This window comes from Mytilus edulis, chromosome 3, assembly GCF_963676685.1.
Source record: "Mytilus edulis chromosome 3, xbMytEdul2.2, whole genome shotgun sequence".
NCBI classification, from domain to species: domain Eukaryota; kingdom Metazoa; phylum Mollusca; class Bivalvia; order Mytilida; family Mytilidae; genus Mytilus; species Mytilus edulis.
The window spans coordinates 61,096,719-61,112,237 of record NC_092346.1 but is presented as its reverse complement, the minus strand read 5'-3'; the positions used below and the strand labels follow the sequence as shown (position 1 = coordinate 61,112,237).

Sequence of the window (15,519 nt, the reverse complement as noted above, 5' to 3'; positions counted from 1 at the left end):
CTTGAAAACTAAAAAGTATATGACCGTTTCATGCTTTTCTCAGCCGGACTTTTACCGGACATTATACAAATGACCGGAATATATGACCGTTTTGGAAGCCCTGGTGTAGTGTGAAGAATTCAATTGACAAAATAAAGCAGGTATATCCCATGATGGCTTTGATAATTTAATTACAAATCCTCTAAAACTCTACATGTAATTAAGTATCTTTTTTATGCATAAAGACTTACAACTCTGGAAGTTATATCACTAGTGACTTCTCTAGTCTGTTTAACCATAACAGGACGAGATTGAATATATGGCTGTAACTTCTCTGTTGAGGCTATTTGAACATAGCCAGAATCCTGAAAAATTAATTGTTTTTTATTGACTGTTTTAAATTGGTATTAAAGCTATTTTTCTGGCTATTAAAATAGACATTAAGAATAACTTTTACCAATTCATGAAAAAAAGAATGTCACAATTTTTTAAAGATTCATATTTGGTCACTTTTAACTGCCATCTAGAATAATACTTTTAATGTGATTGATCCAATGTTAATATTACAGCAATTTTAAAGTCTTGGTTGAAAAAGGCTGAATGTCCTACATAAGTATTTACCTTTGAAAAGAAAAACAAACATAGTCTAAGATAAGGTACTTATAACCCATTCCTTTAATATAGATCATCTGATATGAAACTGTCACATGCCACCCTAAGACCTTAACCTAAAATTGTATATAGTTATCTATCTCTTGCATAAACATTAAAATATATGATTCAAGAATACTGAATAATTTAAAGAAAAAAACCTTCAGTGAAACAATCTATTTTTAGTGATGTATATAACATTCACCTACAGCGAACTCATTAAGTATTTCTAAGATTAGCAAATTGTTGGCTTGAACAGAATCCTCTGTAACTGTTCCACAATAATCTTTCAGTATACTATACAGTCTGAAAAATAAAAACAAATATTGTAAGAATAGCATAAAGTATCTATGAATAAAGTTTTCTTAAACAATGCTTCTGTTCAATAAATTACATTAGTTAATATTCTGGACCATTACACTAGTATAAGTTCTTGCATGGTGACCTGAAAAAAGAAGATGTGGTATGATTGACAATGAGACAACTCTCCATAAAGAGACCAAAATGACACAGAAATAAAAAACTATAGGTCATCATACGGCCTTCAACAAATAGCAAGGCCCATACCGCATAGTCAGCTATAAAAGGCGCCGAAATGACAATGTAAAACAATTCAAACAAAAAAAAGAATGGCCTTATTTATAGAAATGCCTATTTTCATCAACTTAAGTTGGTTGTTTGTTGTCATGTTTACCATCCATCTCTGCAATCTGTATCTCTATTGAAAAACAAAACAAAACAATATACAAGAAAGGATATATCATAACATCCATATTAAGGCTTTGATATAATATACTATCAGTTCATATGAAGTTTCATTATTGGCTGTTCTAAAACACAAGGTAGTCATGTACAACCCTGTCATTGCCTATAGAAAATTGTTTTTAAACATAACATTAAGATTTAATGTAACACATCTATTTAGAAGGGCTATGTATTATTTAATATAACAAACCTAAAAATTCTGCATTTCCATGACTTTTTTTAGTATTTTATGACTGCTGAGTTTACTGGTATTTCTTATGGACAATACGACAGGGTCGTTTTTAATAATCAACATGTAACAATTAACAATTATCTGATAAAAAGTGTACTTTAGAATATTAAGATGGATAAAATAGAGCTGTTTTTTGTTGATTGTAATGTATCTTGGATATTCACCAATTTTTCACTACCTTGTCTTAAACATTTAGGGTACATTCTAAATTATGATTTGCTATCATATTCATTAAAACAAGAAAGAGGGAATGTATTTTCCAAACTAACCTTTAGGAGATAACTGTATTGTATTTTAAGCTCCGACGGCATCAATTGGGGATTTGATGGTCGCAAATTAAGTTTACTGGCGACGCGTTAGCGGAGACAGTAAACGGGTATTTGCGACCATCAAATCCCAAATTGATGCCGTCGGAGCTTAAAATACAATATTGTTATCTCCATTCTAATGAAACTGACAGAAAACAACGTTAAAACATGTATTTAAAATCTTCCATATGCCGTCTGCGCTTGCGCGAACGTCCCATAGCATCAATTGTCAATTGATGCCATGTAAGAAAGTGACGTTATCCAATCAAAATGAACGTTACAAACGTTGTTGCATTAGAATAGCTGTTAGTTGTATTTTCAATATTGCAACATGATCCCATGATTATCTTTTAATACATATAGTAATTGGAATGTTACATTCATCAGGTCAGTCACATATATATATATACAATGTATATTCTATTTTTGAAAACAGTATGGATATTTCAATGTCAGCCTACAGATTGAAATAAACAATTAAATTCCCCATAGGCCACAATGGTTGCCTTTTTCGAGTTACAGTCTTTAGAAAGTTGATTTTTTTTAACGAAACCTTACTAGAATCAAAGAAAAGTTATTAGGACAGTATTTTTTGGTCCAAAAAATATAGGTTCACGTTGCTTTTCTTAGCGTATTTTGTACTTATCTTCCATGCCTATCAATTTTGCCCTTAAAAATATGTCTTGTCCTAGCGTTTAGGAGTCAAAAATTTCTAGAATTAAACTTTTTTTCTTAACCTGATTTTTGGGTTTATGAGACTGTAACAAAATAATTGGTGGAGAAAAAATCATATGGTGGTGCACTTCTTTTTTTGCTACGACCCTTTGAAAATGCCTAATTTTGATGATTTTTCCATTTTTCATTGATTTTTACCTATTTTTGGCCTATTATCGTGAAAAAAATCACAGTTCCACATTTAACTTTTTTTCATACTTTCTACAAAGATGCAGTAGATCAATCTGAATAAATTTTATATAAAACCAGGTGCTCCGCAGGGCGCAGCTTTATACGACCGCAGAGGTCGAACCCTGAACAGTTGGGGCAAGTATGGACAAAACATTCTAGCGTGATACAGCTCTGAATTTGGATTGTGATCAAATTTTTGACATTACATGGGTTTTTTTTACACAAAACAAATGTCAAGATTTTACAAATTTTACAATTAAAGATTTCTTCTTCAAACTTTTTAAATCTAAAATTAAATAGTTGGCACAGCATAGGTTTCTGACACAGAATGAATGTGGTCTAATGAACTTAAAAGTTTGTTTTTGCCTTTTAGCAATTCACTATGCTGTTGAATATTAATCCTCTCAAAAAAATGTTTGAAGAAATTTTCTTTTTATTTATGAAATCTGAAATGAGAAAAATTTAACCCCCCCCCTTTTTTTTCACATCCCCGTTTCCTTTTTTCCAAAACTGATATCAATTCAAATTTCTAATGGAGTTTGCAACAATAACTACTCTTTTAAATACATCATAAAATATTAAAATGTAAAATAAAGTGCTTGTTATCACTGAATGGTAAAGATTGGTTGGTAGTAAAAGTGAATATACATTGTTTATTGTATAAAACAATAAAAAAAACTTCATCAGCAACATTTTATATTGGCAAATTTCCAATGAAGTTATTTACATAAAGTAATGGGCAAATAAAAATAGAAAATGACATCATAGTCATGTCTGGCAAATGTCCAACATACATTATCTAAAAACATTTTAGATAAGATAAGGAAATAAGATGTAAAAAAACTGCTTGTTATCACTGAATGGTAAAGATTATTTTAATTTATCAGTTGGTAGTAAAAAGTGAATATACATTGTATATTGTATATAACAAAGATTTAAGTTGATTCTGGACAAAGAAAGATAACTCCAATTAAAAAAAAATCTTGCTATTGCACAATATTTTGCAATTAGATATTTCTTGCTTACTATTCTGGACAAAGAAAGATAACTCTAATTAAAAAAAAATTTGCTATTTCACAATATTGTGCAATTAGATATTTCTTGCCATTGCGCAATACTGTGCAATTGAAAAGACTTGCTATTGCACAATACTTAATATAATAATTTTAGATCCTGATTTGGACCAACTTGAAAACTGGGCCCATAATAAAAAATCTAAGTACATTTTTGGATTCAGCATATCAAAGAACCCCAAGATTTCAATTTTTGTTAAAATCAGACTAAGTTTAATTTTGGACCCTTTGGACTTTAGTGTAGACCAATTTGAAAACAGTACCAAAAATGAAGAATCTACATACACAGTTAGATTTGGTATATCAAAGAACCCCATTTATTCAATTTTTGATGAAATCAAACAAAGTTTAATTTTGGACCCCGATTTGGACCAACTTGAAAACTGGGCCAATAATCAAGAATCTAAGTACATTTTTAGATTCAGCATATCAAAGAACCTAACTGATTGATTTTTTGTCAAAATCAAACTAAGTTTAATTTTGGACCCTTTGGACCTTAATGTAGACCAATTTTAAAACAGACCAAAAGTTAAGAATCTACATACACAGTCATGACAGTTAGATTCGGCATATCAAAGAACCCCAATTATTCAATTTTGATGAAATCAAACAAAGTTTAATTTTGGACCCTTTGGGCCCCTTATTCTGTTGGGACCAAAACTCCCAAAATCAAACCCAACCTTCCTTTTATGGTCATAAACCTTGTGTTTAAATTTCATAGATTTCTATTTACTTATACTAACGTTATGGTGCGAAAACCAAGAAAAATGCTTATTTGGGTCCCTTTTTGGCCCCTAATTCCTAAACTGTTGGGACCTAAACTCCCAAAATCAATACCAACCTTCCTTTTGTAGTCATTAACATTGTGTTTAAATTTCATTGATTTCTATTTACTTAAACTAATGTTATTGTGCGAAAACCAAGAATAATGCTTATTTGGGCCCTTTTTTGGCCCCTAATTCCTAAACTGTTGAGACCAAAACTCCCAAAATCAATCCCAACCGTTCTTTTGTGGTCATAAACCTTGTGTCAAAATTTCATAGATTTCTATTAACTTAAACTAAAGTTATAGTGCGAAAACAAAGAAAATGCTTATTTGGGCCCTTTTTGGCCCCTAATTCCTAAAATGTTGGGACCAAAACTCCCAAAATCAATACCAACCTTCCTTTTGTGGTCATAAACCTTGTGTTAAAATTTCATAGATTTCCATTCACTTTTACTAAAGTTAGAGTGCGAAAACTAAAAGTATTCGGACGCCGGACGACGACGACGACGACGACGACGACGACGACGACGACGCCGACGCCAACGTGATAGCAATATACGACAAAAATTTTTTCAAAATTTGCGGTCGTATAAAAAACTATAGGTAGGTGTTAATATAAGAAAGTTTTATCATATTTTGACGCTTTTTTGTGTAAAACTTACCATGCTGTCAATTTTATATTTTTGTCATTTTCCTCAGTTTTAAGAACAAAATGCGTATTATTTCAACTTTTTTTGTTATAAATGATTGAAAAAATTCATATCTTAAGAAATTTGAAAAGACCAAAATGATATGGGATGTACATGATTCTTGTAAAATTATTTTTTGCATCCCTAACCCATTTTCTCAAAATTTTGGCTAAAAATACTGACTTGATTGGTCGTAAAATTTGAAAACTGGATTACTCAAAAACCATTCATTGTAAAGAAACAATTTTTTCACAGAGTTATGTTTGATTATGATATTTGTAAAATTCATTGATATTTTTCACTTGTATCACATGTATTGGAAATAATTCAAGTACAAGATTTCAACGAGACTGAACTAGACTGAAAAGTCAAAAGAATACATCCTTAAAAGTCATCTCAGTGCCTTTAGGGCTACAGAATCATTTTTATTTTGCCTTTTGTATAAAGCAGAGTGCACGAAGTCTCTAATAATAAAAAATAACGGGTGCACATATCAACCAATCAGGATTCGCCATACTCTTAATTCTGAATACCATGTTATGCTCATAAAATGGCTGCGCCCATAAAATCTAATGGTGTATTGTAACCTACAGGTTTCATTGTTTCATTGTTGATGTTCTAACATTTTCATTATAGCACTAAATGTTCCAGGAAAAAAGGACTGTAAAAATGAAAAATATATTTTTTTGTTGTGTAAGCCTTTGATCACAAAATTTCAATCACTGCAATGATGGACCTACAGCAACCAATTTGTGGATTTTCAATGATCAGGGCTCCATATCCAGAGACATATTTAGAGTGGAAGGGTGTGTCAGAAGGCAGGTCTGCTCCCCTTATGAAAGCTACATGTATGGTTAATGCATTGACTTTTTACATGTCCCAATCCAAACATTGCATAGTTAGGCATAGTTTGGCAGGCCAACCCCCTCCCATGATTTTTAATTCTGGATCCTCATCTGATAACCATGATAACTCTCATTAAAAATAAAATCAGAATAAACTGACCTGCATAAGATTTCAATAACCATAATAGGTGATATTTCGTGTCCAGAGGTAGCAACAAAATACAGCCCTCCTCTTTTTATGTTGAAAAAGTAAGTTTCCTTTAATTTCTGAAAATAGACAAATGGTTTTTCCATTATATTCAGAACATCTCAATTAAAAAAAAACAAAAAAAAACAAGCAAGTGGTATGTACATCAATAATATAATTGCATTATCTTTTCTTTATTTCAATTTAAATGTGGTACATATAATTACTGATCAATGCATGATGAATGTGAATAGTGATATATAATATTGTAGTTTGTCTTTGGAATATGTCATAGGTGTTCTTTTATGTAAAAGTTTTTAAAGTGAAATTTTATTGAGAAAATATGAAATTATGAAATAATTGTTTGACAAATTTTTATATTATAACAAATAATAACAGTTATTCATGAGTGTATTCTCATTGGTGTTGTCCAGATAGGAGTGCTTCCAAAGCTAGCCAACCAGGCTCAGCTACTCAGGAGAAACCCGTACTCAAAAGACAGCTCAACACAACTGTAACTGTTTCAAGCCAGACAACATTAACTTGGAATATTTCGAACATTTTGGACTTTAACTCAAACTGTGAATGGATTGATGAAATTAGTGACTTTATTATTTGGAACATTTGAACTCTATTTATTTGTAAATTGTTTTGGCATCATTATCATCATTTAGATCTGTTATCATACGAAACTGTTACAACATACTGCTTGCTTTATAGTTTTGCCTGCAATCGCTCAAGTCTTGCGAAAGACTGACCTCTTGTACTTTGGGCTGTGCATGTTCGATAGTCCCCCTTAAACTCGATTTGCATTGGCTCTTGGTGACATTTAATTATGAAACACTCAGTAATGCTTTAAAATAAGGATAAGTCATCAAGTCTTCACTTGCATATAAATTGAAAGAATTTGTTTAACCCACATAAAAATAAGAAGATGTGGTATGGTTGCCAAAAGAAAAACTCTCCACCAAAGACCAAATGACAAAAAGGTTAACAACTACTCATGCCTGGAAACATCATATTAACAAATTATTCTTCCCAGATCAAATCTAAAGATAGCAGAATGGCCAACAAATTTTTAGAAAAGATTTCTATTTCTTTTGCAATAAAAGAATTGATCCAAGATTGACTGGTTCAATTGTTGTAACATTTTTTAAACTACTTAATGTAACATGTTTTTCAATTGATATAAATGTCCTACTTCCATGTAAGCCTGTATAATATTTTTTACATAATAAAACAAAAACCACTACTTTCTTCTATAATACTAAAATTATGAGGTCCAATTTGTCAGCCGTCATCACGTAAAAACAACGAATAAAAAAAATCAACTTTATATATAACTAATATAGCACAAAGGTGTAGATTGAAAATTACACCACTCCAGGCCCTTTTGTTTTCCACGTAATTAATATTGCCAATAATTAAGAAGTTCGGGGTCGAGTCCGATACCGATACCAATAGTATATTCACCTGTTACCGATTACCTTATCTGTACGTTCCGCATCTGACAGGCGCACCACCAGACGGTGTATTCAGGATTAATATGCTATATAGTATTACACGGGTCATAATCACAGGGTTGACACTACTTAATTGTCAAATTGTTACCTATTGTAGTATTTTAATCAGTTAGACTTTCTAAGATAACAATACGAATACTAAAAATCTGGACTAAAATAAGGCGTATAGGTACAGTTTTCAATTTGTTAGCGGGCATGACGTAAAACAGTGAATCAAAGAATTCAATATTTATAACTAATATAGGACAATGCTGTTGATTAAAAAATACTCCATTCCAGGATCTTTTGTTTTCCAAATAATTAATATTATCAATAATTGCTAAGTTCCAGTCGTCGGGTTCAAACAGAAAGATTTGAAAGCAGAGAAAACTGTGTATCTTATAATCAGCATGACTTTATCAGATGACAATACTAATACTAAAATAAGGCTTACGCATAGTTATATACTTTAATTCAGTCACGGACCCGCGATATACGGGTGTGTTCTAGTTGTTTTTAAACTTCACAAGATTTTTCCTTCAATACATTTTCTAATCAGCTTCAAATATTTTCAGTCCTTTTCTAAATCATCAATCTTAAGCTTTTTTGCATATCAATAGTGTTTTCTAAGAAACAATTGCCTAAATAAAGCCAAACAAAACTTCCTTTAATTGAAATTCAGAATTTTTTTTCCTATTATATTTTCAATTCAGTGGTAGTCCTCAATTTTATCTTCGGGGAATTTGATGCTGATGGTAGATATTTGAAACCAGATCACCTTAATCAATGAGTAAAACCAATAACTAATTTATATTGAATAAAGCTAAAAAAAAAATGCCCCAGTATGACAAAATATAATATATTATATATATCAAATGTACTCAATCATTTCCATATATAGAGATGGCAGAATTACTACAGAACACTGTCCAGATTAATTTGTGCATCTCCTGTTTTCATTTTATTTTTATCTGATTATTTTTCTTCACAAAACATGGACTTCACCATACAATGATTTATAAATGCTGCCATATTTGTAATTGAAAAAGCTACATTTTCACAGCCATAATTATAATACACAATGTAATAAACATATTAAATTTGATATAAAATACTTACAAAATGTGGTGATATATTTGTTCCAGGTTCCTTCAATGTTTGTAAGAAAACATCCTTGGTTTTTAAGTCTGTATCTAATCTGACTGCAATTTTAAGGAAAGTACAAGTGTTTGTTTCTTATGTCTTACAGAAATTGAAAAGCACTGAGGATGCTTATTAACATTATTTTATCAAATACATGTAGTAGATTGATCATGCTGATGATTGCAATCCACCAGAACAGAATTTGTAAATTTATTTGTTAAATAGATATCTTCTTATTAAAGTTATTATCATGATTAATATAATAATAATAATATAGGGTTATTGCATGAATATTGGGGAATATTGTCCAGAGTAGAACTTTATATTGCACGAGCTTGCAAGTGCAATATATGTTCTACGAGGGACAATATTCCCCAATATTCATGCAATAACCCTTTTATTGTATAGAAATATAATATTTGAAAGTAAAAATTGGTGTAAACTAAGATTTTGTTGTTGATGACATCATGAATTTTGAAGATTTATTGCACTAGTGCAATATTAGAATTTATTGCACGCTAAATTTTGGTTACTTTCTGTGGGTAATATTATATTACTATGCAATAATAATCAGTACTGTAAAACTCTATAGTGTGTTTTCATTGTTATAATGGTAGCCCATACAGCCGACATTCTAGTTTGTTTTAAAACATCAAAAGCTTGGTTTTGAATAATCGCAGATCAGTTTAGTCTTCGTTCAGTTTCACTATTTATCTAGTAAACATATGACTTCTCACATTTAGTTCACCAAAAAATATAGTGTTTGAATGTTCTTTTTAAGGGACAAATTTTAAAAGGAAATACATTTCGCCCTTTGTTTTTTCTAATCAGTATTTGCAGAATTGTTATGACACTAATATCTGGGATGTACTGCATGCCTCTTTTCAATATTGTAAGTGAGGATTTCCTCAGATTATTTACTTTTTCAGGGATTTTATGTATTAATATCATAATTATAATTGCCAGAAACTTACAGACAACTTTTACAATTTTGTAAATTGTAACACCCTCAGATGCTAGCACTGACATAAACTCATTTATCCTAAAACTTGAGGCTCTAAAGGGCCTGAATCTCTCACCTTGGTCTATGTCCATATCAAACATTAAAGGACAATGTCTAAAATTGTAGATGAGAATGTACTTCATGACAGCTTTTTTTGTTGATCTGGTATTTGTATTTCTGATCTTTAAGTACGTTTAGTTTCTCACTATCTTTTTTTTGCTCAAAATACAAAAGAGGGTAAAAGAAATCATCATTCAAGGGCAATCACTCCTATGAAGAGCGACAGATTCTAACTATATCGGCAAAAAATATGACTTTTCAGTTTTTAATAGATTTTGCCTTGTTTGTCATTTTTGTGATTTCAGTCTTTTTTATCTACTAGTCTAGACACTAAATATCATAACTTGTCCCTTTATGACTATATAAAATTTTGAAAATTTTCACTTGTCCGAATCCATATTTACTAGTCTGGGGCATCGGACTAGTGGCTAACAATGCAGACTGTGATTTATATTGTTAATTTATCTATTTAAGGAATGACTGTAATATTTTTTCTGTCTATGAAGAAATAACATAAAAAATTTGGTGCATACTGAATAACGCGCGTTAAGCGGGTTATTTAACAGTGTGCACCACATTTTTTCTGTTATTTCGAATAGACAGAAAAAATATTACAGTCATTTCTTATAATTTAATTCTAAATTCCATTTTTAACCGTAGAAAACCATGCAAAAACGTTGATGACGTCACGGTCACATGACTAAATTAAATATTATGCCTATGGGGATGATAACAAAATAACATCAGCCAATCAAAAGATGTGTTACATCCAAAATTAAATTATTATAATTTAAATCATATACCGTATTTATTCTAATAAACGCCCCGGGGGCGAAGACAATTTCAAAAAGGGGGGCGTCAATTAGAGAAACGAATTTCGTACCTTACTTCATTGACCTTTACCTGAATTTTGTTGAAACAGACTATAGTAACATACACGTGTTTCTTATTGTCTCCATAATCTATAAATAGCGTTTATCGGTAATGTGACCTCATCAAATAATTTGTTAAAATTTTCGAATGAACAAGCGTGCAATAACAATAACATTTGATGTATAAATTTATTCAATATTCATTAGTTTAGAAATGCATGCCTGTTTATAACGTTGAACTTTAATAGCGTACTGTGTAACTGACAGATCTATTTTTGGAACTTGTACACACTGTGTTGTATTATGGGAGTGGATTAAAACATGGGCATTATTGATTTTTCGTTTCATGTTTCTGAGTGATCGGTGCGATGTCTTTGCAATATTGTAATGTGTCAGTTTCAATTTTATTTTCTTTAATACAAAATGGGGGCGTTTATTAGAAGTCAAAAGTTCTGAACGCACGATTTTCGGTAGGGGGGCGTTAATTAGAAGGGGGGCTTTAAATAGAATAAATACGGTAATCCATAAAGGAAAAAAAATGTTTCTCTCTTAATATCATAGTTTTAAAATAATAGGCAAAATTGAAAAAAATTGGGCAATAATTCCTTTATATACATGTAATTAGTCTTACAGTTTTGACATGTATGGACATGGTTGAGCTCATAATTTATATATTTGTTCTCCTTTCAGATTTTCCCTATATATAACAGTTCAAAATATAATAAAAACTAGAGGCTCTCAAGAGCCTGTGTTGCTCACCTTATACTGTATTTACTGATGTCAACCATCTTGGTTGGTAGGCGGGGCCATTAGACACATTTTTTTAAATAGATACCCTAGTAATGATTGTGGCCAAGTTTGGTTAAATTTGGCCAAGTAGTTTTAGAAAAGAAGATTTTTGTACAAGTTACAAAAATGAATAAAAGTTGTTCAATATTGACTATAAAGGGCAATAACTCCTTAAGGGGTCCTCTGACAATTTTGGTCATGTTGACTTATTTGTAGATTTTATTTTGCTGAACATTATTGCTGTTTACAGTTTATCTTTATCTATAATAGTATTCAAGATAATAACCAAAAACTGCAAATTTTCTTAAAATTACCAATTTTAGGGCAGCAACTCAACAACAGGTTGTCGGATTCATCTGAAAATTTGTGAGGGGATAGATCTTATTCTGATGGACATTTAAATATTGAAAGATTTGCCATAAATGTCTTAGTTTCAAAGATATAAAGCAAAAACTGCATTTTACCACTATGTTCTAATTTTAGCCATGTCAGCCATTTTGTTTGGTAGGCGGGGTCATCGGACACATTTTTTTAACTATATACCACAATGATAATTGTGGCAAAGTTTGGTTAAATTTGGCCAAGTAGTTTCAGAGGAGAAGATTTTTGTACAAGTTAAAAAAAATGACGAAAAGTTGTTAAAAATTGACTATAAAGGGCAATAACTCCTTAAGGGGTTGACTGACAATTTTAGTCATGTTCACTTATTTGTAGGTCTTATTTTGCTGAACATTATTGCTGTTTACAGTTTATCTCTATCTATAATAGTATTCAAGATAATAACCAAAAACTGCAAAATTTCCTTAAAATAACCAATTCAGGGGCAGCAACCCATCAACAGGTTGTCGGATTCTTCTGAAAATTTCAGGGCAGATAGATCTTGACCTGATCAACAATTTTACCCCCTGTCAGATTTGCTCTAAATGCTTTGGTTTCAAAGATATAAGCCAAAATATACATTTTACCCCAGTGTTCTATTTTTAGCCATGGCAGCCATTTTGGTTGGATTGCCAGGTCAGCGGACACATTTTTTAAACTAGATACCCCAAGGATGATTGTGGCCAGGTTTAATTAAATTTGGCCCAGTAGTTTCAGAGGAGAAGATTTTTGTAAAAGTTCACGGACGATAGACGACGGATGCAGGGCGCGGGACGACAGACGACGGACGCCAAGTGATGAGAAAAGCTCACTTGACCTTTCAGGTCAGGTGAGCTAAAAACTTGCATTTAACCCCTATGCCCTTTTTTTTAGCCATGTTGCTTGGTAAGCAGGGCATCAGACACATTTTCTAAACTATAGACCCTTATGATGATTGTGGCCAAGTTTGGTTAAATTCAATTTTTTGTCTCAGTAGTTTCAGAGGAAAAGATTTTTGTAAAAGAAACATTTTTTTTTTAAATTGACTATACAGGGCAATAACTCCTTGAGAGGTCAAGTGACTTGATTCACATAAAATATGCTTACTTTTAAATGAAATAATAACTGTACCTTAAATAGACCAGTTAGACATTTGAATTTTTTTGTCACTTATTGTGAACCCAAAAGGCGTCATTATAGAGGAAAGGGTTAACCATGTTGGTCATCATGGTCATATTGCCTTACTTGTAGATCTTACTATGCTAAACACTATTACTTGTTTATAGTTTCTCTTTCTTTAATAATATTAAAAACTTAACCAAAAACTGAAAAAAAATCCTGAAAAATTACCAATTCAGGGGCAGCAACCCAACTATGGGTTGTCTGATTTGTCTTAAAGTTTCAAGGCTAGAAGCTCTTAACCGGATGTACATATTATCACCAGTCATATTTGCTCTAAATGCCACAGTGTTTCAGAAATATTAGCCAAAATCATTTACCATAGGGCTATGTTTTTTTTTACTCGTCAACCTGAACCATGTTGGTTGGTAGGTTGGTATAACTACTGATCGTGTTTATTATAGAAATATTCCTAGGAACAACTACTTCCAGTTGCAGGTTCAAATATTGTAGATGTTTGGTCCAAATTACCTTACTTTAGACTGCTGTACCCAGATGAGTTTCACTCCAGGTCCAGCTCCACCAGAACTTGGTTACGATGTCATATGCAGGGACAGGAAAACAGACGCCCATGGAGGAGTCCTCATAGCAGCAAAGACAACACTTGGACTTAGCCATCTTAATTCAGGGAAAGACACAGAACTCATATCTGGGAGCATCAACATAAACCAGAAAAAGAAAGCCATAATAACCTGCTTATATAGACCACCAAATAGGATTGATCAACAAACTGCAAACAACGCAATACAAGACATCACTGATCTACGCAAAAACCACAAAAGTAGTATTTTCATCCTTGGTGGAGATTTCAACTTACCAGACATTGACTGGAAAAACTACACAATACAGGGTACTCAAACATCAAGAGATATTAACAATGCATTTCTCGAAATGGTAGCCAACCTAAACATACAACAGTTGGTAGACAAACCAACCAGGGGAGATAACACCTTAGATGTGCTGTTTACATCCCATCCAGGCCAACTCAATAGATGTAAAACCATAACACCTCTTGGGAACAGTGACCATGATATAGTTCTTCTAGACTTTTCACACGGCTTACAAAAACCCAATCAGCAAAAGAGAAAAATATATCTATGGAAAAAAGCTAACATTGCCATGATTAATCAGCAACTCAAAGAAAAATACAACATCTTTAAAAACACAGATTTTGAGGATGTTAACAGCCTTTGGACCAACATAAAAGGCTTGATTTTAGATACCATCAACCAACATGTACCAACCAGGAACACTTTAACAAAACATTCCCATCCATGGATGAACTCAGAGCTTAGACGACTCAGTAACAAAAAGCAGAGGGCTTATACCCTTGCCAAAAGCAGTGGGAAAACACGAGACAAAAAGAAATACAAATTTCTGAAAGCACAACTACAGAAGGAGGCTAGACAAGCACAGAGTAACTACATGGAAGATATAGTAAGCAACGACTTGGAGAAAAACCCTAAAAGATTCTGGTCATATGTAAAGAGCCGGAAACAAGATGCATCCCAGATTGTGACCTTGAAGTCAAAAGATGGCTTCCTACTACATAGTGACACAGATACTAAGGCATCTATACTGAATCAGCAATTCCAGTCAGTGTACACCAAAGAAGATACCGGTACGTTACCTGACCTAGGCACAAGTCCACATCCAACCATGGACAATATCGTCATCCATGAAAGAGGTGTCTACAAACTCTTAAAGGGACTCCGACCATTCAAAGCAACAGGCCCTGATGAAGTTCCAGCAAACATTCTCAAACAGGCAGCTGAATCACTAGCTCCTTATCTTACCCGGATGTTCCAGCTTTCCCTGGACGAGGGTAAGATACCAGACGAATGGCGCAAGGCAAACATCGTGCCAATCTTCAAGAAAGGAGAGAAACACCAACCTTCAAATTACAGGCCTGTGTCATTGACATCCATAGCATGCAAACTACTAGAGCATATTATTCATAGCACAGTAATGGATCACTTTGATCGACACAACATTCTATGCGACGAGCAACATGGATTCAGAAGTCGACGCTCATGTGAGATCCAGTTAGTTGTAACACTAAACCAGATTGCCAAAAACATGGACCAGGGGCACCAGACTGACATCATCTTACTGGATTTTTCAAAAGCCTTTGACAAGGTACCACACGAACGCTTGCTTTTGAAACTGGCATACTACGGGGTGAAAGGATCAACATTGAACTGGATAAAGGA

General features: G+C 32.5%; 1 protein-coding gene across 1 annotated transcript in view; it reads right to left on the bottom strand.

Annotated features, from left to right (window-relative positions):
• LOC139517005 (AP-4 complex subunit mu-1-like) overlaps positions 1-15,519 on the bottom strand; it is a 28,132-nt gene that overhangs the window by 9,428 nt on the left and 3,185 nt on the right. The window contains exons 2-5 of the mRNA XM_071307542.1: positions 9,023-9,105; positions 6,375-6,481; positions 840-936; positions 231-344 (exon numbers count right to left, since the gene is read on the bottom strand). Coding sequence (XP_071163643.1) covers positions 231-344; positions 840-936; positions 6,375-6,481; positions 9,023-9,105 — 401 coding nt within the window. The remainder of the gene's footprint in view (positions 1-230; positions 345-839; positions 937-6,374; positions 6,482-9,022; positions 9,106-15,519) is intronic.